The 26,235-nt window shown below is 37.5% G+C and overlaps 2 protein-coding genes across 7 annotated transcripts; both read left to right on the plus strand.

Annotated features, from left to right (window-relative positions):
• The first annotated feature begins 1,128 nt into the window (after nucleotides 1-1,128).
• LOC310717067 (uncharacterized protein) lies at nucleotides 1,129-8,868 on the plus strand. 5 transcript variants are annotated; one of them, XR_014530741.1, is made up of 10 exons: nucleotides 1,149-1,304; nucleotides 2,810-2,957; nucleotides 3,079-3,320; nucleotides 3,530-3,706; nucleotides 3,888-3,962; nucleotides 5,191-5,229; nucleotides 5,376-5,420; nucleotides 5,525-5,611; nucleotides 6,402-6,799; nucleotides 8,376-8,868. XR_014530741.1 is itself a non-coding variant. In XM_083524748.1 (9 exons), exons 3-9 carry the CDS (start codon nucleotides 3,091-3,093, stop codon nucleotides 8,446-8,448), a joined length of 726 nt encoding a protein of 241 aa, XP_083380874.1. In that variant the 5' UTR covers nucleotides 1,129-1,304; nucleotides 2,810-2,957; nucleotides 3,079-3,090; the 3' UTR covers nucleotides 8,449-8,868. The 5 variants fall into 5 exon arrangements, 2 of the variants coding, with proteins under 2 accessions (XP_083380874.1, XP_083380873.1); XM_083524748.1 differs by lacking the exon at nucleotides 6,402-6,799 and having other exon boundaries at nucleotides 1,129-1,304; XR_014530739.1 differs by lacking the exon at nucleotides 2,810-2,957 and having other exon boundaries at nucleotides 1,130-1,304; nucleotides 6,264-6,799.
• A 1,842-nt stretch (nucleotides 8,869-10,710) lies between these two features.
• hnrnpl2 (heterogeneous nuclear ribonucleoprotein L2) lies at nucleotides 10,711-26,109 on the plus strand. 2 transcript variants are annotated; one of them, XM_083525817.1, is made up of 14 exons: nucleotides 10,711-10,877; nucleotides 14,595-14,713; nucleotides 15,572-15,809; nucleotides 17,458-17,543; nucleotides 17,854-17,950; nucleotides 19,227-19,299; nucleotides 21,256-21,288; nucleotides 21,695-21,763; nucleotides 21,948-22,201; nucleotides 22,585-22,706; nucleotides 23,666-23,867; nucleotides 23,971-24,028; nucleotides 25,362-25,469; nucleotides 25,591-26,109. In XM_083525817.1, the coding sequence occupies exons 1-14, from the start codon at nucleotides 10,791-10,793 to the stop codon at nucleotides 25,647-25,649; spliced, it is 1,605 nt and encodes a 534-aa protein (XP_083381943.1). In that variant the 5' UTR covers nucleotides 10,711-10,790; the 3' UTR covers nucleotides 25,650-26,109. The 2 variants fall into 2 exon arrangements, with proteins under 2 accessions (XP_083381943.1, XP_083381944.1); XM_083525818.1 differs by lacking the exons at nucleotides 21,256-21,288; nucleotides 21,695-21,763.
• The last annotated feature ends 126 nt before the right edge of the window (nucleotides 26,110-26,235 follow it).

Raw genomic sequence — 26,235 nt, forward strand, 5'->3', positions numbered from 1 at the left:
TAAATTGCAATATACTTGACGTCTCCTCACCCACCCACAGTGCCAGACCTCTTTAATGTGGCTGAATGGTTAAAAAAAACCCTGAAAAATATGCTCCAAAATGTATAGTAAAACCCAGCCATATGAATGAGATTGGAAATAGAAATTTAACAGCAAAAGAGCAAAATGTTGAACAGAATGTTTAGCAAATAGATATTGGTGTGATTCATCAGATCCAACCCTAGTGAGAAATCTAATAAGGCTGTAACAACAACTATAACAATCATGAATCACTATCCTGGTCAGTTAAACAGAGACTGTATCAAATATTTCCAGAGATACTGGTTTGAATCTGAGTAACTCCTCTGGGTCCCATCAGTCTTTACAAGTTTCCCTGTTCACCTGCCAAAAACATGGTATTTGTTTGGATTTGTTGAATAGGTGTAAATAAGTGTTTGCACATGCCGGGTGATGGATTGGTGTCCCATCCAAATGTCTTCTAAGTCAAGCTTTCAATGGCATCTCGACTATATACGGTTAGTAGAGGAGACAGCAGAACAATGTTCCTCCTAGAACCAGGTTGTTACAAGAAACAACATAAATATACACTGTACAACTTAAAACCAATTAGAAGACATATGCAGACATACGCAGACCAACACATAGGACTTCATATCCAGTATTTGTGAAACAGGCTCTTGATTCATTAAACAAATGAATGAATGAATAAATGAATGAATAAATGAATGAATAAATGAATGAATGAATGAATAAATGAATGAACGAATGAATGAATGAATGAACATAGAAATCTAGCACACATGGAGTCCTCAGACTACCACCAAATTACTGTAAAATATTTTAAATAATATATTTTTTTTAGATTTGTAACAAATTTGCAAACATTTTTATAAATTAAAAACAATAATAATAATAATAAAAAAAAGATTTTTGAGAAAGATTGTACAGTTCTAGTTCAAAGTCCAGTTCAAAGAAAGAAACTTACAACAAAAAGGTTCTGGTGCAAATATATAATCTCATTTTAAACTCTAAATAATTTTATTATCTATGTTTAAATATTTAAATGAATCATTGGGGCATTTTATTGAAATGGGATTAGATTATATGCAGTAATGCATCTCCATAGCTACTCTTTGGTGTGAAGCCAAGTCAGCTGTGGTTGTGTTGTTCCTCCTACTGCAGCAGAAAGGCTACAACCAGCTCCTCTGTATGGCTAATGCTACTCGTTAGCTTTGAAAACGAGAAATTTTTATAACACATTTTAATGGTCTTCTCGGAAAGTTGGACATAATTATCGCAAAGAGGTAAAACTAATTTAGGTGGCTAACCTGCTAATTTGGCGCATTTCGCGTTAGCTGCAGCTTGTTAGCTTAGGAGCTAGCATTGCATATAAACAAACTGGACAGTAAACAAACTGGTGTAGGCAAATCCAGCTTTCTGTTCAGTCGAGGAAATGTAAAGTATCTGGTTCGATTTTTATTTTCAATGTGAACCATTTAGCTAATAAACATAGTTGTGACAGCAATATTATCATCCCTGTTTGTCAGTGTAGATAAGTAAAGACGTTATGTACTAAAACGTAGGATTAGCCTTTGGACTCTTGGGAATCCTTTTGCTAGGCTTTGTAATTCAATCAGTTGCGCAGGACAGATTTAGAGAAATAAACGCTGGATATTATATATTTTTTATTTTGTGCCATTTGAACACGTTGCTGGTTTGTTTGACATGATACTAACGTGTATATATATACACACACAGTTTGCGCAGTTCCTGGTTGTCTTTAATAGTCACTGTGTTTGACAGGTGAGACGAATTTGCCCATTTGCCTCGAAATCGTGTTGCACAGAGCATTAAAATGTGCACAAACACGCTTTAGTTTATTATATTCAGTGTAGATTTATGTGGTTTATGCGATCGGGTTTCTTCAAATTGAATAGACTCACTTGCGTGAGTTTCTGGAAACCTCATGGGTTTGTAAAGGACCTGTTTTCTTTCCTGATTTTACCAAATTGTCAAAAACAACCACAACCAAAAAAAAAAAAAAAAAAATCTAAAAAAAGATGTCTAAATCTGGAACAGATCGTTCAACATGGGAAACCTGATTTTATTTTTCTGGATCACTTTTGACGCTAATGTGCATATTATTGCCAGTTGAAAGCATTTCAACCCAACCCTAGTAAGAGATATGATTAGGCAATAACAACTATACCACTAACAGATTGTTATCCTGGTCAAGAGCAGCTGGTTTGATCCCAAGCATGGGTTATTTAGTGTGTAGCGTACCGGATGTGCTGAGGGTTTTCTCAGGGTTTTCTGGTTTACTTTCACCTACCAAAAACATGGTATTTGGTTGGATTGGCTGTTCTTAGTTTTCCTCTGTACATACATTTTTGCACATGCCCAGTGATGGATCGGTGTCCCCTCCAAATGTCTTCCCAGTCGGGTTTCAACCATATACGGTTGGTATTGGACACAATGGAACAAAATGACGTTTCTCCAGAAACGAGGTGTTACGCGAAACAACACAACTTGATAACTACACTGTAAACCGCATGACTTGAAAGCTTCAAGACCTCATTTTAATTGATAGATAGTATCCCATACTGTTCCATGATTTAAGTCATCAGCTTTGACATTCCTAGAAAACCACTAAGTGGTTGCTTTGGCCATATGATTGTCCTGTTTGAATACAAATAGGAATTTCTGACCCATTTTTATCCCCTCCCTCCACTTATAAATCTTAAGTTTCCCTGATCAGGCCAGATCGTTCATATTATTGTATGAGGCACATTTTTTTTCTCCCCCACAGAGTGATTTGAAGTGATTCCAAATTGAAAGAATTGATGATTACCCTGTGACACAGAATAAATTTTGAGGCAATTCATTGAAGAGGCTTTTGGGATTCATCTCTAGAACCTTTTGGTGATTGTTCTGCAAAGCCTAGAAGCTTTGAGCAGGTAAATTGCCTGACAATTGGAGCCAATCTTTGCCCCTTTATACTGGAATTGGGAAATCCTGTGCTGTGAAATCGTGAGCCTGTAACACTGCAGATCTGTTTGTTAATTTATTTCTCTGTAGATAAGGTGAGAGATGTCGTATTACTCATCTTCGTCATCTCGCAGTTCCTCCAGAAACTTGGAGTGTAAAGTGTATGTGGGAGATCTGGGAGGAGGAGCTGCTAAAGGAGAAATCGAAAGGGCCTTTGGCTACTATGGCCCTTTGCGCAGCGTTTGGGTGGCCAGGAACCCACCTGGTTTCGCTTTTGTGGAATATGAAGATGCCCGGGATGCAGAGGATGCAGTGAAAGGAATGGATGGAAAGTAAGTATACTTTGGATAGTTTATGAAACCCTGAATGGAACTAAGAGAAACACTTTATATTGTATATAGTTGCTCTGTGAACCATTAGAGTAAATCTAACAATTTAGGAGACTCATTCCTGCTGCAATGTCCTTTTTCTCTATGCTCGAATGCAGCTGTCCTTTTTTTAGTCCTGTCTTGGTTTTTGATTAAAATTGTTTTTATTTTAGGCTACTGTGTGGATCCCGGATTCGCGTAGAGTTGTCCACTGGTATGTCAAGGAAGAGCCGATATGGCAGAGCCAGTCGTCGTCCATTTGATCCAAATGACCGATGTTATCAGTGTGGAGACAGGGGACACTACGCCTACGACTGCTACCGCTTCAGCAAGCGAGGGCGTCGAAGCAGGTGCAAAGTGGTTCAACAGCCCCAAACCAAACCCCCCCCCCCCACAAACCGTCTTCCCGAATTTGAAAGCTAACATGTCTCTTACCATGGCATTCTTGCCAATAAACACTTTTCAGTTTTAATGGGTGGTGGTGTTAACTGTGTGTTACAAGAAATCCATTATCCTTGTTTTCCTTTTCAGGTCACGGTCTCGATCACGCTCCAGGTCGAGGAGTCGGCGCAACCGGTCACGATCTCGAAGCCGGAGCTATAAACGGTTGGAATTTCCATTATATATTTATTGGATTTATAATGATTGTAGTGTAGTGAATAGATACAGTAATACGTTATGAGATGCAACATCGCCCAAGTACCTTCTCGTTATTCCCATATCCCGAAAAATACAGATGTATCAACGGAAACTAAAAGATTCAGACTGGCAAGATATTCTAATTGTTATCGTCATCATATTACAACCTTTACAGAACTTGTAGCTTATGCTGATGATGTAGCATTGAGGCAAGGGTTATAATTATGATCATATTTAGAAGCACAGGCTCATAAAGAAAACCAGCACAGATCCACCTACGCCAACTTTAGAGCTCGAGATCATTTATATTGAGTAAGAACTTTATCCTGCTGGAGCCAAAGCTTATCTCAAGAACATGAGAGAGGAATCAGACATCAGTTCTTCACATCACACACTGCCCTAATCTTCCAAATTCTTTTTGTTGTTCTAGGCTGCATTAAGATTAGGGCTGAAATGATTCCTAGAGTAATTTGAGTAATTAGAATATACAAAAAACATCAAGGCTAATTGTTTCGTTTAGTCCATTTAACGACACACAAACACACATTGTGTTTCCCCACTGCCCTGTTAAACTCTGGACCACCCTGGAAAGGGTAAACACAGAAGACGCTGCAGAATGAAAAAATGGCGAGGGGCAAGGGAGAAGGTTCAGGGCAAAGTAAACAGACAGTAAACAGACAGTAAAAGTAAAAGTTTGGAAACAAATTAAAACAAACAAACCACCGTACAGTGCATTTACCTTCTTTTTTTTTATTTGAAATAGATTTTTATGTTTTTATTTATTTTACTTCTTTTAATGTTTACATTTTGATGTTAAACAGCAATTAAATGCACTAAATGGGTTTAGTTTTCACAGATATTTTTGCAATTTCATATTTGTATTGATTTCATTGATAAAAATACAATTTTTCTAAAAAGGAAACAAATTACTTGTTCGTTTTTAGTGACCCGTCTTATTTTCTCTTGTATATTTGGTATTGCTCTTTAATAAAAATACTTATCCAATTACCCGATTAATCGATGGAATAATCAGTAGAATACTCAATTACTAAAATAATCGATAGCTGCAGCTTTTAATAAAATCACACATTAGTGATGGGGAAAAAAGGCAAATTGCTTATAGAAAACCATTATTACACTATAAGCAGCATAATTTTTCCCTGCTTAATTGATCTATTCTTCCTCTGTCTCTTAGGAGACACCGTTCTCCATCTTATCCAAAACGCAAGAGCAGGTAAGTGGTCGGAATTCTGTCGGATCACAGTGGCTGCAATTCCCATGAAAGGTTCCGTATGATTTCTTACATTTTTGTAATCAATAAATAAATGTCTCAATTATTAATATTATTATTTTTTGTAATTCTTTAATAAAACCATTCAGGTCTGGTACTCCAGCTCGCTCCAAATCTAGGACTCCTGTTCGGAGGTACACTAAGAACACTAGCTTACAATTATCATAATTGTATATATTATTATTTTAGTGATCCGATCACTGACACAGAAATGCTGTGTGATTTTATCATTTTTCAGTCGCTCACGGTCTCGCTCTCGCTCTCGATCTGCATCGCGATCTCGCTCCAGATCCGGGTCTCGTTCTCGCAGCCTTACGAGACGAAGGTAGGTTCCTGGTCTCCAACCATGTCATATTTTTGCTTTTCTGTAACTGCCCTAACCTTGTCATTTTTCTGGTCCAATATCTACAGCACGTTCTTGCTTAAGAAGAAAGGTGTATATGAATTAGAATATCTACAAGGCCCCAGTTATTTATAGACTTATTCATGTTTATAAATTGTCATCTTAGATATAAACCTGTTGAAACGATAGCTTCCCTGTGTTCGGTAAAAAAATAGTGTACTATATATTTTATAGTTGAAGAACAGCTTCCGCCAGAGGTAAGAGCTTTAGTCTGATGATGCAGCTCCAGCCACGGATGGACGGTTGGCGACGGAGATGGATGGATGAAGCAGGGGCAGTTAAATTAGATGCAGTAGAAAGGGATTCTAAGTAAGTCACTTCATTAATGATTGAGGAAGCATCGGCCCCAGCCCTCTATTCTCACTCTGTATTTCAGTTTCTAATATTCATCGATTCAAGTTCATCTATTATTAAAGGTCACCTAGTCTATGCAGTCTTGGCCAGGTCATGCTTAATGTTTTAGAGACAACTCGCATATACTATTTATGAAAGGCTCCATGAGTCGGGATTTTGTGGGAGGGAGGGTGAGGGGTATTAAAAATGGGGGAATCTTCTCATCTCTCTTCTCCCTCAGATCCAGTTGATTAGCTACAGAGAGTGAACGAGATCAGCCGACCAAAAAAAAAAACAAAAGCTAGCAAGCACAAATCTTTCAGACTCTATCAGACTCCGGTGACCAATTGTTGCAGGCTGTTCTTGTCTTTTCTTAAAGAGTGCGGGAGGCGATGGCACTGACCAGGGCTCATCCTTGCCATGTTAAACGTCCTCCGGGAGGGTGACAAAAGAGCTTACCCGAGATCAGCCTCCTGCCGCGCTGCTTTAAAGAGATCGTCCAAGGGCATCCTGCGCGTACTCAAACAGTTGTTCCACCCGCCCCACTCCCATCCCATGCACTATTCGCTGCAGACCAGAAATGCTGGGCTGAGAGTTTCGGGGCCCCCTCCCCTTTCTTTTTCCCTTCAAAGCTCTGGCTTCGTGCTTAGCTTCTGAGAAGGGTGTGTGAGAGAAAGAGAGAGACGAGAGATCAGTCTTCAAGACCTCTGCGAGTCTGTCTTCGAGTTCTAGCATCCGTCGCTTCTCTGTATGTTGTTTCCGCCACTGTCTGCAAAGGTAACCAACCCAAGAGTTACTGTCCTTCTTGATATGAGCCCTGGTTTTAATAAAGCCAGATTCTCTGTAAAACTTTTATATAATGCTGACATTGTGCAGAGCATGTGATGAGCGAATGAGAGCGAGTATGTGCAGCTGCATGAGTGAACGAGTGCAAATATAATGGAAAAACGCATGCTAGGTGTTTTTGTGTGCGTGTGCGCGTTTGTGCGCTCTTCTGTGTGAATGTGTTTGTTATTTACCAATCTAACCCTGCTTTAGAGGAATCAATTGGTTGAGTTTTAGATTTTCTGAATAATGCGGTACTGTTAATAGATAAGGGATTTAGAAATTTCGTCGATGGCTCATGTGAGACGGTGGCACTCTTGGGTTCTAAAGAGGTCTATCATTAGGTGAAGCAGTCTCGACCACGTTTGCAGTCAGCAGCAGTTTGCTTTTGAGCGACTCATCACTGTAAAGAAGTACTCCAGTGTTTTCCATACATCTTATCTGCGGAATGTGTAACACATTTCCCTGTAACTAAGAAGAGAATAGAAACCTGCACATAAAAAGATCTGCCTCTAACCGAAGGCTAAAGGAAACTCTGTTTACATTTCCGGGATATCCAGAGCGACTTGAGCAGTTGAGGGTTAAGGGCCTTGCTCAAGGGCCCAGTAGTAGCAGCTCGGTGGTGCTGGGTTTTAAGCTCATTACTTTCCGAACAGAAGCCACAAAATCTTTATACTAAAAAAATTAAAATTCCGTATACACAGATTGACTTTCTATTGGTTTCACAATTCAATAACCCTGAAAGAACAACAAAGTAAAAGTTCAACTGTACCATCCACATATATTTGTGGTTGCCAGGTAACTTAACTGAATGGGATTAAAATGGTAACTACCAATGTGTATTTCAATGTGTAAATAGGTGAATGAATACGAATAAAGTTATCACTATAAAATGTACGTTTTGATCCCAATGGATTCTTATTTATTGACCTTTTTCCGGCATATGAACCAACTTGTTTGCTGGGCCACTATGAATAAAAAAAAAAAAACTCCCTTACTAAGGATTTACAGGATGTACGTGTTTCAGGCGCTACTGATCACCAATTACATATAGTTTATTGAGAGCATTTAACATCTGCCATTTCACCTTCATTATAAATGATGTGAAACATTTCAATTCAAGTGAAACTCAAGCAGGTTCCTGTTTTTTTCTCATTACAGTGAAATGTGTTTGTAGAAGTGGTAATTACACTACAGTTGCAGAGGTTAGAAATATGCTGGAGTGTTTCTTTAATTACATTTATTTTTCCAAGTTCTCAGCTCCATTCGAGGTGTTTTAACAACTCACATGTCATATGACATTTAAATAAGGCAGATTATTTCTTAAGCTTTCATCATATTACCAGCATATTGTAGCTCATGATTATTTTTTTTATATCTAGATTTAACATGTTTTATAGTTCGTCCAAGCAGCACTGAATGAGGTCAAGCTCAAATACTGGAAAAAGAGCCATCCAGAAAGAATATGGTTGAAGCTGTTCTAAGTTCATGGTAAATTTCACTGAAGGCATCTTTCTCTGTGTTCCAGCCATTCCAGGTCCCCCAGCCAGAAAAAAAGCCCTACATCCCCAGATGAAGCTCGTGAGGAGAAGAAGCACTAAACCCTAATTACTTATCCACCGTTTTCTTGCTTTCTTTTCTTGCCCTGTGTTTTCTTCACAAAAATTACCCAACTATAGAACATGTTGAGTTCTTGTTGTCTGAAAGAATTTCTTCATTCGATTGTCTAATTACAATCAATTAATTGATTATTACCATAAATATTATTTCTCTCATTTTAATTCTAAATTGCGATTTGTATATTTTTGCTTTACAAAATAAGAAATTATAGTAATGTTATTGTACTGAGATTTTTGTTTTGCTTGTAAGATTTCACTGGAAAAGGACAAATAAAGAGTTCTAGCATGACACAAGAACCTTTAGGAACGGCCCTAGTACAGTGTATATACATAATATACACTCTTAAACTTTTGTGCATTGTTTATCTATCTGTAGGTAAATACATTTAACCTGAAGTTTAACCTGGATGTGTCGTTTTGATTCACTCGCAAACAAGAAGGATGAATATATATGTATATATAATCTATTAGTGTATTAATAATGATAAATGTAGTTCAGGGCTCCCCAACCACCAGCCCGTGGACCATTTGGTACCGGGCCAAACAGAACATATAAGAACTTTTTTTTTTTTGTCTTTTGCAGGATGTTTTGTAAAAATGACCACTTCGGGCTATTCCACTTTCCCACACTTGTTTCAGTCACAGTTTTTTTTTTTTTATGCTTAATTTCCAATTAATTAAGCTCTGCATTCTGGGAAATTGTGCTACATTTTTGTTATATATGTAATAATAAAATCATATATAATAGAAATAATAGTAACATGTTATGCACGTTATTGTGTTTAGTTATGCGCATTCCCCCTTACTTGGTTCGTGGAAAAATAGTCTTGCGTGAAACTGGTCCATGGTGCAAAAAAGGTTGGGGACCCCCTGATGTATGTAATCATATAGCAATCATGAACTCTTGTTTGGTAGACTTAATCGTTTTTTTAACCAGTTAAAGGTTTGGACAAACCTTCTCTTTCAGTATTTATTATTATTATTTTCAACATTGTACATTGTGTGTATTTAATTTATATCAACATTACCATGTGGATTTGTCCAGTAGTTGTAGGGTTGGGGTTTTTGACTGCTATTGACTGTCCTTTTCCTCTCCTCTGCACAAGACAGCTGATGGTCTAAAGCATATTAAGATGGCAAGAAATGCCACAAATGAGCTGTTGAAAAGGCAGACCTGTGAATTGAAAATGATTCCACGTGACTACCTTGTGAATCTGTTGCAAGAACTCCAGGAGAGTTCCAAGCGGTCCAAATGAAACTACTTTGGACAATCTAAAATACAATGTACAGTGTTGAAAATAATAAAAATTTAAAACTACTAAAGGAGAAGGTGATTGCAAACTTTTGCCTGGTACAGTAAGTGTATATTATAAGTATGTAATCAAAATATAAAAATAACTATGACAATAATATTAATTACAAGAACAGTTATTCAATCACAAGAACAGGTAAACTTTTAATAATAATGATTGTTAATATTATTAATAATAGTAACAATAATATTTCAAAATGGTCGAACTGTCAAAATTAACACGTTAACGCAAATTCATTTTAATGGCACTACTTTTGTTAATGCGCAATTAATGCAGAACGCATTTCTGTTTAATCATTTTTATAAAAAATATATATAAAAGATGCACAATTATAACCTTTAATGCAACACATTAAACATTTGTATTACTGATGCGCCACGGCTCAAATCAAACACCAAAATCCGCCAGGATGCACACATCCGGCAATTAAAACCGTCCGTGTGGAAACACAGCAAATATTTTGTTTGGTATCCTGATGATTTGCATAATTTTAAACACCATAATTACTTAAAAATATCAGAATATATATATTTTTTCATGCTTTTAATCGCTTTTGCGATTAAATATTTTAGTGGATTGACACATGTATGTCCTAGTATATGTCCTAGTACAGTCTATATAAATAACATGCACATTTAGGTAAATAATATATATTTTTTAAATCAGCTGTCTAATCAAGAACAGTTCAACTTGAATTATATTTTATTATATTATATAAAGTATAAATATTATATCATTTAAATAATATATAATACATATATTTTTAGTATTAATGTTTATTATAATAGTAAATAATATTATTATAATAATTAATGCTGTCTAATCACGGAACAGTTGAACTCTGTTGGACAATTCTCATTGGTTAAGCGCGGTGAATTTCTGACCAATGGGAGCTCGCAGAAGGCGGACGCGCACGTTCTCGTAGGTTTTTTTTTTCTTCCCCCGTCCATTTTCATTTGGTGCGTGGGGGGGAGGAGGAAAAAAAAAAAAAAAAAAAACTAACGGGACAACATGGCTACGCAAACGGCCCGGTACTACAGCGAGGGAGGCAGGGCAACGAAGCGACAGAAAACCGACAACGACGGAGGAATGGCGACTGTAAGTCCCCTGCGCCTCCGGGAAGCAGCTTCACTCCATCGTTTCCTTCTCTTTCTCTTCGAGAACCCTGTGCGGCGACGCGGTGAAAAAGGCGCGCGCTAGTTGCACGAGCCTGTTAGCTCGCCTGGCTTAGCCGAGCGCCTTTGTTTCTTTTTCTCCTGAAAATTAACTTGAATATATTTTCTTGCACTCAGAGTAGTTTGCGTTGAAAAGCGTTTCCTAATTTCAAAAGAGTGTTTCGACACGTTTGTGAGGCTTCACCAGTCTGTCGGCACAACCCCGCTAGTTGGCTAGTTTTGCAGAGCGTTGAAAGCTAGCATGAATGAATGTAGTTAGCTAACAAGTTAGCAGAAGTCGCGTGGAATAACGCCACCAAGATGCCATAGTGCTCACACAGGGCCTGGGTAGAAATCAATCGATTTCTAAAGCTAGTAAAGATCCTTAGTTGAATAATGCTTACTTTCTTTACATGAATTCCGTGTATTTATAACAGGATCTATTGAAAGTCCAAGGACATTCAGTACAATACAGTACAGCACGCATGCATGGATCTAAGCAGCAAACAAAGCAGCATCTCTAAGTTCCCATCCCTGCTTCTGCATCACTCCCCTGGCCTGAAAATTGCAAACGATCCCTGGTCTACAATCCTCACTTTAACCCAGGAAGGCTTGTTAAATAGCCAGTTAGTCACACCAAAGGTGCATGGATGAGGGGAAAATGTGCCCCAAAGGAAGAGAAAGAAATGAGGTCTCCAAGTTCATCCACAGTTTACATAGGAATCAGGAAGCTGGTTAGGGTTCTTGTTACTTTGCTTGAAGAATAGTGTGATGAAACCATTTAAACAGAAGATTCCAAATGTCATGTAATTAATAAGGTTACATATTAGTTGTCTGTACAGCACTGCACTGGTGAGGTCTCAATTCTGCACTTCTACTTTTTTTTTTTTTTATGGCTCTGTTTTTACAGTAACAATTTACATGAGGGTTTTGCATGACTGGAGCCAACCAAAGAAGATCTCTATAATAAAAATATAACTCAACTCACCATAATGCTTAGTCATTTATACAGAGGTGGAAATTACCAAATTATTTATTCCCGTTACTGCAATTAAGTAAGTGTTTTGTGTACTGTCTTTGAAAGCAGTTTTCAAAATCGTTTATTTATTTTACTTGGTGTGTTACTTAAAGTATTGTACGTAACTACGTTTTAAATGTCATAATAGAATAATCGGCCGACTGTTTTCTCCTTCCATAATCGGATTTAAAAATCTTTTTTTAAATTTTTTAAATGAGATGTTTTGCTTATAATAACTACATGAAAAATTACATACCTACATAAAAAAACTACAAAAAAAAAGAACTACACAAAAAATGCAAAAGCCTAATTGAGTTTAACTATCTTTACTGTTCGCACTTTTTAGCTTATAGCGGCTCCTTGTTGATAAGTGCGTGGGGGATTTCTCCTTTGTACAAATTCACTGATGTTTTGTTTTACTGTAAAAAGAAAAAACAGCTGCATTTGAGTACGCAAAGTGAAGCAATTTGTGCAAATAAAAAATTGCATTGTTTTAAATGATAATTGCAGATGGCAAGCTGACAATCATGCTTAAAAGAATCCATATAAAAGATAATGCACACAAAACAATACACAGGCATTTTGTCCAGTTGAAAAAGATATAAGCATCTGGAATATATATCAACTGTATAAATGCATGATTAAAGTATACAAACATTAAAACACCCATTTGAACGTAGTAAAGCCACAGTAAGTCACGTTTGAAAACGGAAACCCGTAGTAGACAAATGCTCTAAATGAGAAACGCAGCAAGCTAACAGGATAAATTGCAAAATATTTGCTGCTTTTACAGTTTTGTTCACGTCGTTTTACTTAAATCCATCACTGTCGCGAACGAGGTGATCGTGCAAACCGATGCTCGCGAGTCACGACAAAACAGATCCAGAGGATGAGAATTATACGTTTTGCTTTCCGTGCTGATGTTTCACCTTCATCCGTGACACCAGTGTGTTTTCTCTTCATGTGCTCGTGCATCACTGTGGTACTTCCGTGCCACACAAACTCCGCTTTGCAATAACTTGCAGGCTTCAATCTTCTGTGTTTTGGTTAATATCTAATCGTCCCATTGCCTTGGATAACTTGGGACACACTTTTTCCTGTTGCCGGTTGACCTGTACTCTTCGCCCGCCTGAGGTTTCTTGCTGTCACGCGAACCTGTAACTTGAGCAAATTTTATTATCGATTATTATTGATTTTATCAAATAGTTGTTGCAGCCCTATTTAAAAAAATAAAATAAAATGCATGTGTGGAAAATTGCTTTCTGGAAACTACTGCACTGACTGATAACTCAGTGTAGCATAACATCATTTTAGACTTTAGTTTTTTTTTTTTTTTTCTTAATTTGTAAAGGTGTACCCTTTTAATTGAAAGCAGCTAGTTTGAGATTAATATCCCCTTGCCCTTTCTGAAATTTCTACTTAAGTTGGATGTTTTCCTACTGTGTTCTTTTTCCACCTCTGCATCTAGAAAAAATACTGAGGCTGAAACAAGTGTGGGAAATTGGCACAGGTGGTAGTATGGTGCCACCCCCCCCCCCCTTCCATATAAATAAAACATCCTGCAAGCCATAAAAGTAAATAAAATGGAAAATAAATGTAATAAAAGTTTTGTTTTTTGCTGTGCAGACCGGTTTATGGCCTGGTAGTTGAGGACCCCTGGTCTACAAAACATGACTTTGCATGGTTTTTTTTCTGTAATATTTCATAAACATCTGAGAGAGGGGGAAAAATAGAGGCTAGTATGAGGAACAACTGTTTATAACTACTGTAATGTAGCATGTTGCCTCAGACATTCCACCCCATAGAAGGTAAAAAAAAAAAAAAAAAAAAGGGCATGAGAGGAATTAAACATGTCAGTGCATGCTGTTGCCCCATTCGGTCTTATTTCTTTACATATCTTACATCGTGGGTAGATACGGATTGGATTCCAGCTTAACCACAGTTAAATACTGGGCTTGGAAGAAAAAATTAAAAGAACACTTCTGCAAAGAATTTCACAATTTCCCGTTATCATGAACGGGGCTGGTCAGACAAACGTGTCATTTCATGCTGCAGGTATGATGTTAATGTAGTTAACAAGTAATAACTCAAGTCTCACCCACAATTGTTTCAGTACAAGCTTGAGTTCAGACAGGTTGCATTATCTTGATTTTTAAATAGCTACTCTTGATGTATAGCCAGGTGAGTTTGTGCTTGAGCCTATATTCAGTTTCCAGGGGGTCTAAAAAAGAAAAACTCTAAAATTTCAGGTTAAAATCTTAAATGGTTGTCTATTTAACATACCTCTTATGTCCATTGAAATGCTCTTTTAGAATGCTTTTTTTTCCCCTGTGATGTTCTTTCTTTGGATCTTGCTAGTCCATATATAATTCCCTGTTTTAATGAGACCAACTTGCTACAGCCAATCAGCTTTCTGTGCCGGTTTAGAAATACTTGGCTTGAAAAAAATTAATTTAGGGCTTGGTTAAGGTCAGTTGCATACAACGTATTTGTATGCGTTTTTGATGTTGTGATATAGGTCTTAAACTTTATTCTTAACAAATCATAAATTTGAAAGCGGTTTCTGCTATATGTTTTTTTTTTTTTTTTTTTTTTCCTCTCCTTTTCCTTTCCTCTCAATTTTTTGACTTTTGTGTATTGCAGGAGGGCTACGAAGACCCTCACAAACCTCTCCCCTCCCTCGTAGTCCATATAAGAGGGTTGGTGGATGGAGTTTTGGAAGCGGACATTGTTGAAGCCCTGCAGGAATTTGGAACCATCAGGTAATGTGCATGTTATAATCTGCTGTAATTATCTGCCAAAAATGTAATTTCTCAGTACTTTGGACATAAAGTATGAGGTGTACACCTTTTACACTGAGCTGCATATGGATAGTACCCTTGTTAACAAGATTGGGTTTAAACTAGTCATCTAATGTTAAATCAGTTTTGAATGCGACAAATGGTTTCAGTTTCTAAGCACCAGTTTTTATGTTTAATCTTCTGGGATGTCTTCTCAGCTGCAACTATTCCAGATATCACATGGTTTAATATCGGGGTTTGATGTGCTTGCGGTTGTGCAGACAGCAAAACAATTACTTGTGCAAACAGGGCAAATGCAATTATGCCACTTCTCCGTCTCTAATAAGCGATCAGCTTGCCAAAACCAACTGCCACACAACTGACGTCTCGCTGCTGCCTTTGTGCTTCACTCGCCACCAACTCTGCTTTTCGTTTTATTAGTTTCTGTTGTCATGTCTGGTAACAAAACTAGTGCTCTACTTATAGTCTGTCTGTCCTGTTTAAAGTCTAACAGAGGGCTACAAAATGCATCATAATGTATTTAAACAGAACATCATGCAGTATTGAGGCAACATTTTAAGTTTCCACTAGAGAAAGTTTGGTATTTTTCAGCTGTTGGCAAGTTTCTTAGATATAATCGTATGTAATTGCCCAAATTACCCCACATCCATCCACCCATTTCCTGCTGAGACAATTTCATTGCTAATTTTGTATCCTTGTACGAGGCCCAATTTCCGGTTGTAATAATTATTATTTATTTTTTTTATAACTACATTGCATGCAATATTTGAAAAATCAAATATAATAATCAGTAATTCAGCCAGATTTGTTTTCTTTCAGTTATGTGGTGCTGATGCCCAAAAAGCGCCAAGCCCTAGTTGAATACGAGGACATGACCGGCTCTTGCAACGCAGTCACATATGCTACCGACAACCAGATCTACATCGCTGGAAATCCTGCTTATGTGAATTACTCCACCAGTCAGAAGATCTCCCGACCCGGCGATTCGGACGACACTCGCAGTGTTAATAATGTTTTGTTATTCACAATCATGAACCCCATTTATCCCATCACCACGGTAATACTCTTAAGCTCTGTGTAACTCCGTTAGATTGTTGTTTGTACATTACAGGACAAACCATACTGCCGTGTTTTACATATGTAATCACAGGCCCAAATTGTGTACCCGGGTGTTTAAGTACAGTTAGCGGGAACAAATGCAAAATGTTTTTTTCAATGCAGTTTGCTATTAGTAACATTTGTGAGCATCAAAATATTGTTTATAAAAATAGAATAAATCTAATTAATGCAATACACTTTTATATTGACTAGGGCTATAGTAATCAAATATTCTACCGATTATTCCATCGATTAATCAAGTAATTGGATAAGAAGTACTTTTTCTTTATTAAAGAGCACTATCAAATATACAAGAGAAAATAAGACGGTTCTCTTAAAATTATCAAGTAATTTTTCCTTATTAGAAAAATTTAAATTTTGTTGCTGAAATTGCATACAAGACCATCTTACAAGGCAAGATTACATAGAAATACAAGTATTAAAAAAATAATGTATTACTCAAAAAAAAAGAAAAAAATTTAACTCACTGTAATGTTTTCTTTGTGTAGTTTGAAATGATCCCAAACTTTGGAAACTTTTTCTTTGACCTGATTTTTATTGAAGCCGGTTTCCGCCACATAAAATGTTTGCCCTTTTTTTCTTGCAATTGCAACTTTCTCATAATGCTGCCCCCTTTTTAATTTATTTATTTCTATTTATTTATTTATTTATTTTTTGCATTTTGACTTTTTGTGCTCGCAATTCCGACGTCATTTCTCGTGAACATCCAGCATTTCTGGTGCATCCGCTGGTAACCATGTTGTTGGCCTGAAATTTAAAGCTGTTTAGTGTATGAACTAGGCTCCTCTGCTTCATCTGACTTGTTCTGTCACCTCCAGAGGTGATTGTTAGACAGAGTTCTTTCTGAGGACTGGAGGCTCAGTTTGATACCATTTAATACTGTTGATTGTAGCCTATTTTACTTTTAATGTGTAAAGCTTTCTGGCACTACAGAGGGGGTTGACTCTGCTCGATTGGCAAAAAAAAAAGACAGAATTTGAAAGAAAAAAACTTATGTGGCAGAAACAGGCTTCCATATGAATCTTTTGCTTGCTCGTTGCTGTTTTCTCATTGCTCCTCCATTTTTTTTATTTTTTTATTTATTTATTTATTTATTTATTAATTTATTTATTTTTCCTTTCCATTCTGCAGTGTCTTCTGTGTTTATTTGTCCAGAGCACTCCAGAGTTTAGCGGGTGATGCGTCAGTAATATTGGTCCATGGGGAGAAACAGTCCTATGTGTTTAGTAAAAAAAAAAAATATATATATCTTTTACTTGAGGAATCGTTTCAGTGCTAATATTGATTTGAGTACTTGATTGAATTCCCCATACTTTAAGATGGAAGGAATAAAACGATTTGTTAATTTTTTCACTCCTTCCATATGTGGAATTGTCAGGATTTTCTCCTTTAAAAAAAACCTCTTGAAGTTGTACATAAAATATAAAAAGGTTCGCATTTGTTACACTTGCACTAAAGCAAAACAGTTCAGTATGTATACATGTACTGCTACACACCTTATGTTTATATGTGTATGTATATATGTATACTTTTTGTGTGTAAAATGTCTTTATTTAATTTAATATAATTTTTCCCTTATTCTGCAGGATGTTCTCTATACCATCTGCAACAATTGTGGTCCTGTTCAAAGGATTGTTATCTTCAGGAAAAATGGTGTCCAGGCCATGGTAGAATATCCTTTACATGTTTCCCCGACGGGGTTTCTCCAATTTTGTTCTACTTAAAAACTGCATGAAATGGGTTGTGTTCTCTATAGTCAATTGTCACTTGAATATGCATGCAGATGTGCTGATGTGTTGGAACTGTATTTAATAAAGGGAGTGTTTCTATGTTTCCTAGATAGGTTTCAGGTCACACACCACTGACCTAAAAAAGTTGTCATTCAGAAAACTATATGTATGACTGACCTTGAATTGTAAGGGCTAGTTGATTAAGCGCTTGTCATCATTAAAAAGTAAGTTTTTCCCCTTAATTATTTCCACATTCGATTCAGTCCAGAGTGCACAGCGGGCCAAAGCCTCTCTCAATGGTGCGGATATTTATTCAGGCTGCTGCACGCTCAAGATCGAGTATGCCAAGGTGAGTGTTTTATTCTGATATATTTAGAACACACACACACAGTCTATTTGTTAATGCCTTAGTGAGAGAAGTGAGTTTTCATCTGTTTTAACATGCTTTTTTTATATGGACTAATGGTTCATTTATTAGCTAGTCTACTGGGCAGGTGGAAGTGTCATGTCCTATTTTATTGTTGCCTGGAAATGTTTTTCACCAGCTGCTGGTTGGTTATTATTATAATAAAATAGCTTGTAGTAAACTCCTTAGTTAAGTGTGTTAATCTGACAATCATTTCTTCCTCTTCTTAAAGCTGTAAGCAGGGATAAAGACAATAATAATTTTCTTTGTTTAGGCAGCATTGCTTGAGCATGTGTGATGTTGCTTTAACACAACAGTTCTACTAACATGAAATTAATATTGAATGATGTGCTCAATTTGTATTTTGGTGTATTTCTGCTATGCTGGTCAAAATGGAGCCTCAGTTTGTTGCTAATCAGCTTTTTTGAATTGTAGCTTTCCGATAACGGTGCCTCTGGTTTCATTTTCAATAGAAACGTCCATATTTGAAGCCAAATGCTGCCCTGTACCCTAATAATGTCACCAATGCTATTGTATTGACCGTGTAGAACTAGGAAGTGGGTTTGTGTGTGGTTTTTATTTAATAATTTTTTTTTAATGTATACCATATTCAAACAATGTTAAACCTCCAAGTGGGCCAATAGAACACTATAGGCCCACTATAGAAAATGTATCAAGTATAGGAATTTATGGTGCATTTTGTGTTTTGTTGGAATGTATTTCAGTTGTGGGAGTTGTTTTATTTATTTATTTTTAAAGACAAGGCAAATTTATTGGTGTATCAAGAGTTTTATACACTTTCTTTCTATTATACTAATTAATCAGCTTAACTACTATGTGTTTTGCAGTATGTGGGGTTGAGAGGGGGGGTTGTGCAGTTTGAAGCTTGGCTAGAGTTACCATTGCTATGTGTCCTGTCACCATGTGTTGCATATTGTTTAAGCACACATACAGAATGAAAACCTTTGCGAAGGACAACCGGGTTTAAAGGTTATGATTTTCCTCTCTAAATATAACCATTTCACTAATAGTTCAGAAACAAAATTTGCTTGTTGCAGGACACTACTTTTGTTTTCTCGCAATAATGGCACAATTTAGTTTTGGATAACATCAATTAATCGAAACTTGAAACATTTATAAAGAATTTGTTGATGTAGTCTTGAAGTTTGTGTACCAATTCTGTGAATACAAACTTAATGATTAGTTTTCCTCCTCACAGCCAACGCGCCTCAACGTATTCAAGAATGACCAGGACACGTGGGACTACACCAATCCAAACCTGACTGGCCAAGGTAACGTGTGCAGCTGGACATTTTTTCTGTTTTGACACAACTCAGCACCCTTACTGCCACTGTGGAGAATAGCTAAGCGGGTGGGAGTGGGTCATGTTAGATTTTAGGAGCTCCTATGCTTAATTGTGCAGCCTAGTACAGTCTTTGTAGACCCTGAGGCACAGCAGGTAGTCAAGTGGTTGTTTTGTGACCTTGTTTTTGAAATGTTCACATCATCTCAGAAGATTATAAGGATCAAAGGAGCAACTGGACCCTTGAGTATGCATCAGTGATGGAAAATGTTTTTAAATTTTAATTGGTTAATAGAAATTATATAATTTTTTCTTTTATCTTCTAATACCACTGGAAATATATAGCAGAAATTTGTCCATGAACTGTTCATATAACATTGTGAATGGTTTCTTTAGTTGATTAATCAACACTGGGACCTCGAGGTAAATGTGCCGAAATGCTAGTGGCAGAAGTGCCACTTTGATCTGTCCTAAAATGTATCGGTTATTTATTTGATACCTGCTTGTGGGCCAGTTGCTCCTCCACAACTATGCTGTACAAACCTAAGTAAACTGCTTCCAAACATCAGCTGCAACAACACACTTGGAAATGAGGAGTGCACTGTTCATACACACCTAAGACATTTCAGTTTCCTCAGCTACCCCTGCAAGAGCATTTTCTCCCTCAACAAGCAGAAGGAAAGCCCAAGCATGATAGAGAAACCACGCATTCCGACATTCCATACAAGACGACACTTTTTACACTGATCTTCTCCTGAACCACTACAGCCAGGAAGATAAAAGAATAAGACACGCGCCACAGAGAGTCCCACCACCACCCCACTGTGACACAGCACCAACATCACCAACTGCTGATAAAGGACTCGTCAGGGGGTGGGGATCGGGTGGGCCACAAGTCACAAACAGACAAAAATAAATAAATTGAGTCCATGCACACAAAACAGGACAAGTCACTCAAGAAACCAAACATTCTCTGAACCCTACTCAGCTATGGTTGTATATTTTGTTCACGGGTCCTCACAGAACAAAATGTGTTCACATACCACATCTGTCTTGACCCACTGATTATAGTGCTGATTTCTGCAAGAAATGAACTTCACCATCTTGAGGAAGATCTTGTTCACACAGGCCACATGCGAACACCTTTGACTTACAAAATTTTAACTGTCCTGCACACCTTCCACCTCTAGATCTCCCCAACTAGTTTACCTCAAAATGTGTTTTTTTTTTTTTTTGTTGTTGTTTTCCCTTTTATTTTTAGTCTTATGACCTACTTTTGTAACACCTTCCAATATGATGCAGGTTTGGCATTGTCTCTAATGGGAATCTGAAATGTGCAAAAATCCACCGCTCTGCAAGCTGTGCGTGATGTCATGGACAATATATTTAAATAAAAATACAGACTCCTGGACGAATATGGAAGAGCTATGGTGGCACTTTGGTCTCCGACCAACAAAAGAGGATGGCCGCTAGAGTCTTTGTGACTAAACTGAGTTGGGAGGAAAATGGAAGTGGTTTTTTTTTTTTTTTTTTTTTTTTTTCTTTTCAAACTTTCAAGAGGCAGAGATGAAGAGGATTTCAGCTGTGGCTAATTGACAACCTGTGCCACCTGCATCACCCTCTTCCCCTCCCCTTGAGTTTGAGCTGTAAGTATCCCCAAGCTTGTGTTGTCTTGGAGTGATGCTTTGATGGTTTCAAAATGATATGTACGTAACTTGCTATCGCTTTCCCTCTGCAATCTCCATTTTGCCTGTATATCCAGTGGACTGCAGTTTCGTGTTGCTGTGTTGCATCAATAGTATTGCTATATTCTTCTTGTTTCATTCAGGGCATATGATACTTAAGCCCCTTATTTAAAGCCCCTTGCTAAGAACTGTTGTCTTGCGTTGAAGCGAATGCCGCAAAACTAGTGAGATTCATGTGTGCAATGTTTGTACCTGAACAGGTGCAGACGCTGATGACGATGGGGGCGAACAAGGTGTGTGTGCATCCCAGGCTTTCTGTTTTTCCCCTCACAATACATTATATAATTATTCTTTATTTGGCGATTAATGATTTGAGCTTGAAGCTCATATTTGTCTCCATTGCATACTTTATTTTTACACATATTGGTGCTGGTCCACATTGTCTACGGTTCATCTACCACGCTGTTTTGGTGTAGCTCTTTCTGCTCTATTTCTGGCCCCCTCTTTCTTTTCTTTTCAGTCATTTTTTTTTTTTTTTTTTTTTAAACTAGGTATCATTTTATATTTTAGGCTACAAGTTTTTATTTTATTTATTTATTTTTTTTTATTTTTTTTTTTTATTAATCTTCCACCCTTCTCCCTGTCACTTTGTATTCTTATTTTCCCTTTCACGGCCTCCTTCCCTCTCTTGCCTCTCAGATTTGAATGGCCAATCCAACAAGCGCCAGAGGCAGCCTGCTCTGCTGGGACACCACCCTACAGAGTACGGTAAGGCTCCTGGCGGACACCAACACGTTCACTCACAAAAGCGGGGAGTGATTGTGCTTATTTAATTAGGGTGCATAGATCCACAGTGGCAGCAAGGCAGTAAGCTGTGTTGAGTCATTCAGAATTGCAGTGATATGTGAATTGTTGAAATTCAGCCATCGTTGTCCGTGCGTCTGCTTGACAGGTGGGTATGGGTACCAAGACGAGAGTTATGGCGGGTATGACGGACGCCGCGTGGGTCCCTCGATGGGAGCCCCAAGGAGGGGCGGGGCTAGTCAGCGCTACGGCGGCCAGTACGGGGCACCACCTCCACCACCACCAGGGGAATACAGTGCTCATGCAGAGTCTCCAGTGATGATGGTCTATGGACTGGAGCCATCCAAAATAAATGCAGACCGAGTGTTTAACATCTTCTGCCTTTATGGCAATGTTGAGAGGGTAAGCAAAAAGGCTTCAATGACCCACACTTATGAAAAGTTTTTTGAGATTAAAAAAGATATCATACATACATACATTCATACTTGTGCATAACTATATCGTCATTTGAGTATCTTCTGACGTGTCTGTCTATGCATAATCTTGCACTGTATATTGTATATTACTATATATACACCATATATTATTACCTGCTGCACCTTCTGTACATGAATCACCCTCACCCCCCTGTATATATGGACCTCATTCTTTTATTGATCTACTTTTATTCTTGAAAATAGGCCACTTATGCACTTCTGGTTAGATGCTAACTGAATTTTATTGACTCTGTACATGCACAATGAAAAAGTTTAATCTAATATGTAGATTTCATGTATGATATCTAGGTGAAATTCATGAAGAGCAAACCAGGTGCTGCCATGGTGGAAATGGGAGACTGCTATGCTGTAGATCGGGCCATTTGTCATCTAAACAACTATTTCTTATTCAACCAGAAACTAAATGTCTGGTACGTGTTTTGACTTTATGAAATAGTTCTTCCAAAATAGTGTTTTTATTTTTTATTTATTTATTTTTTTCTTATTATTATTCCAAAAGTTTTTCCATTAACTACAGGTGTCGGAAACTCAGGAACCAGTGTAAACAAAAGCGCTTACACTTAACTGTATTATTACAGTTACTTATTTACAGCCTATTAAATACCGTAATTTCCGGACTATTAAGCGCACACAAATATAAGCCGCACCCACTGAATTGTACAAAGATTTTTATTTTGAACATAAATAAGCCGCACCTGTCTATAAGCCGTCTACACTGAAACTAATGAACTTTACACAGGGTTTAACAAAAGACAGTGTCTGTTACACGGCTTGTATCTATACAATAGCCTACCAAGAAAGTCATTGTTCACTGTCTTCCTGCTTCCTTTCACAACTATTTCTCTCGGGCTTCTCTCTTTTGACATCGTCGTGCGTTTCACCTTTGGTGAAGCTTTTCTCCCGATGCCGTGCAGCTCAGAACACAGGTGAAGTGGGTTTTTTTTTTTATTTTTGTTTGTTTTTGTTTTTTTTCCAGAGTGAGTGGCAGGTCAAATGTCAGAGGAACCTCATCCATATTTGTGATGTGGTGCGGCCCGATTCAGTTGGAGCGCGATTTAATAGTTTCATTGGGTCACCTGAACCCGTTCAGCAATTTCATTGGTCTAATGTTATGGGGCTCAGTTTTTTGGCTTGAAGTTTGTAAAACCGGGAAAAACCCAGGAAAAATAGTAGTGGCTTATAGTCCGTAAAATACGGTACATGTTCATGCTTTATGCATTTTCTTAGACACTCATATTTTTGCACATTTTGCCCAAGATCTTTAAATTAATATACTTGCTAAACAGATTTGCACTGATTCCTGAATTTTCAGACACCATGTATAAGTTTATGGTAATTAAAGGTAATCAGACTCTCTTCATCCTTGCAGTGTATCCAAGCAGCAGGCCATCATGCCAGGTCAGTCATATGAACTAGAGGATGGCACCAGCAGCTTTAAAGACTTCCATGGTAGCCGGAACAATCGCTTTGCCTCTCCAGAACAGGCGGCCAAAAACCGCATTCAGCACCCGAGCAATGTCTTGCACTTTTTCAATGCTGCCCCTGAAGCCTCCGTCGAGGTCTTTTCTGAGGTCAGTTCAGCAGCCCAAGCGTGCAGAATATATATATATATTTTTTTTCTTTTGGGTTTAATTGAACAGTGACTCATCAGCATCAATTTTTTTCTGTTGTCAGATATGCGATGAACTCGGTTTGAAAAGTCCATCTAATATAAAACTGTTTGCAGCGAAAGGTAAGTCAATCTGTGTACTTGTCTTGAAGGGCTATATGTGTTCACACCAATCAGGATTGACTTTATAGCTACCAGTCAGGCATAACATTTTGACCATCTGCCTAATATTTGGTTGGTCCCCCTTATGCAGCCAAAACAGTCGTGACTCCTTAAGCATTAACTTCATTAGCTCATCTTCCTTAGACCATCTTTGATACTGACCACCACAGACAGGGAACAGCCCACAAGAGCTGCAGTTTTGGAGATACTCTGACCCAGTCGTCTACTCATCACAATTTGGCCCGTGTCAAACCCCCCATTCAAAGCCATATGCTCGCCCATTTATCCTGTTTATCCTATCACATCAACTTTGAGGACAATATGTTCATCTGCTGCCTAATGTATTCCACCCACTAATAGGTGCCATGATGAGATAATCATTGTTCTTCACCTCACTGGTTGTAATGTTATGTCTGGTTTGTGTATGTGGTGATAGTGACAATCAGGGTTGTAATAATGCAATGTGATTGTGTATCATGAAAATAAGTTATGAGTTGATCGGTTAAATCAGGTGGAAATTAAAATTTACAGAAAGGAAGACCCCTTTGGCAATCCAGATTTGAAGTCTAATGTACAGTGCAATTGATTTAGCAACAGATTTGTATTTTCCTGCATGTTTAAGGTTAGGTGTGATACTTTGCAATTTCGCTGATATTAACTGATAATCGTAAGAATAATTACAACTATACAAAGTAGTATTAAAAGCTGCTATTAACATTTGCTGTGGGGGAGGGGGGGTTGTTGGAAGAAAATCCCCTTTATTATTTTTGTAAATGTGTAAATCTGTGTAAACATGCGATTTTCAAGTTATTATTTTTGAGTGCGTGTGTATGTAGAATTATTTCTGACTCTACAAATGCAGGAGCCCTTAATGGCAGAGAAGGGTAATTACAGATATCCTGATAATGTGCTTTTATTACAATCAAATTAGTGCAATTGGTTAAAATCAAGCTGCCGACTTGAGAGACAGATCAAATGTAAAGAGAAGGTTTATGATGATTGGAAGATATTTCTTGCGCAAATGTTTACCATTTGTGCTGCAAAAATGTGAACATTACAAAAATGAAAGCAGAAAATTTTCATTCTTTTGCCTTATTGCTGCGATAGATTGCTTACAATTCTATGTCAATTTTAGACATAGCCTCATAGAGCAGAGCAATGCAGAATTTACCTGCTTCCCTGCAGTCTAGACCCCTGGACTCCCTAGAAGTGTGCATGTATATTTTTGGTTTATTGTTTTCATACATGGCTTTCCTGTACCCATTAGTGCTGACTATACTTTTTCTTTTTTCAGGCAGTGTTTCATCTGAGCGAAGCTCATCAGGGCTTCTAGAGTGGGAATCCGTTAATGATGCCATGGAAGCCCTTGCCATGATGAACCATTACCAGATGAAGAACCCTAGTGAGTGCCTTATAGATGCTTTTCTTTATGCTGGTGAAGTGATTGAACAGATGAATCTGATTACTTTGATTACTGCTCAAATCATCACTTGCGTCACTGTTTTCTTTTTTTTTTTTTTTAGATGGTCCATACCCCTACACACTAAAACTGTGCTTCTCCACTGCGCAACATGCAAATTGAAAAAAAAAAAGGCCACCAGCACAAGCTCAGCACCGCCACATCTTCATTGTCCCATGTTTGTCCTTCATGTTTGCAGTCAATATCGAATGTCTTTCTATTGAGCGAGCCACAGCGTGTGCTGAGAATCAGCTTGTCAGAACTGTTGATCTTGTTTTTATAGACGAGGAGAAAGGTGATGCTTTTGTACCAGTATTTTTTTGGTTAATGTATTTCTTTTTTCCCCTTTTCTTTTTTTTTTTTTTTTTTTTTTTTAATTGCTTTCCATTATTGACTGTTAGCTGTGTGCTCAGCGCCTCACTTTTCAAGCTGGCAGCCTGTAAAGGAAAGCCTGCATTTTTCTCTAATTGTAAAATAAAATTAGTGACTATTAGTCCTTTGTCATGGCTATTTAATATAGTAGCTATCCAGTGGAAAGCAGTTTTCAGTGACTTTGCTGAGTTTTAATAAATTGAGAAATCCATTGATGTGATGTATTTCCTTTATGAAGCTCTGGATGGTACTTTTTTTTTTTTATCTGCTGAAATTACCTACATGAATGCATGACTAAATCAGTATATTTCAGTTTAATGAGGAATTATTTCTTTAC

This window comes from Silurus aristotelis (genome assembly GCF_946808225.1).
Source record: "Silurus aristotelis genome assembly, chromosome: 22".
Classification (NCBI taxonomy): Eukaryota; Metazoa; Chordata; class Actinopteri; order Siluriformes; family Siluridae; genus Silurus; species Silurus aristotelis.

Coding starts and splice junctions, on each gene's coding strand:
- hnrnpl2 (XM_083525817.1), top strand. CDS start 10,791: ATGGCTACGCAAACGGCCCGGTACTACAGCGAGGGAGGCAGGGCAACG. Junction 21,764..21,947: donor ACACCACCCTACAGAGTACG/GTAAGGCTCCTG, acceptor TCTGCTTGACAG/GTGGGTATGGGTACCAAGAC. Junction 22,707..23,665: donor AACCAGAAACTAAATGTCTG/GTACGTGTTTTG, acceptor TCATCCTTGCAG/TGTATCCAAGCAGCAGGCCA.
- LOC310717067 (XM_083524748.1), top strand. CDS start 3,091: ATGTCGTATTACTCATCTTCGTCATCTCGCAGTTCCTCCAGAAACTTG. Junction 5,230..5,375: donor TATCCAAAACGCAAGAGCAG/GTAAGTGGTCGG, acceptor AAAACCATTCAG/GTCTGGTACTCCAGCTCGCT. Junction 5,612..8,375: donor CGCAGCCTTACGAGACGAAG/GTAGGTTCCTGG, acceptor TCTGTGTTCCAG/CCATTCCAGGTCCCCCAGCC.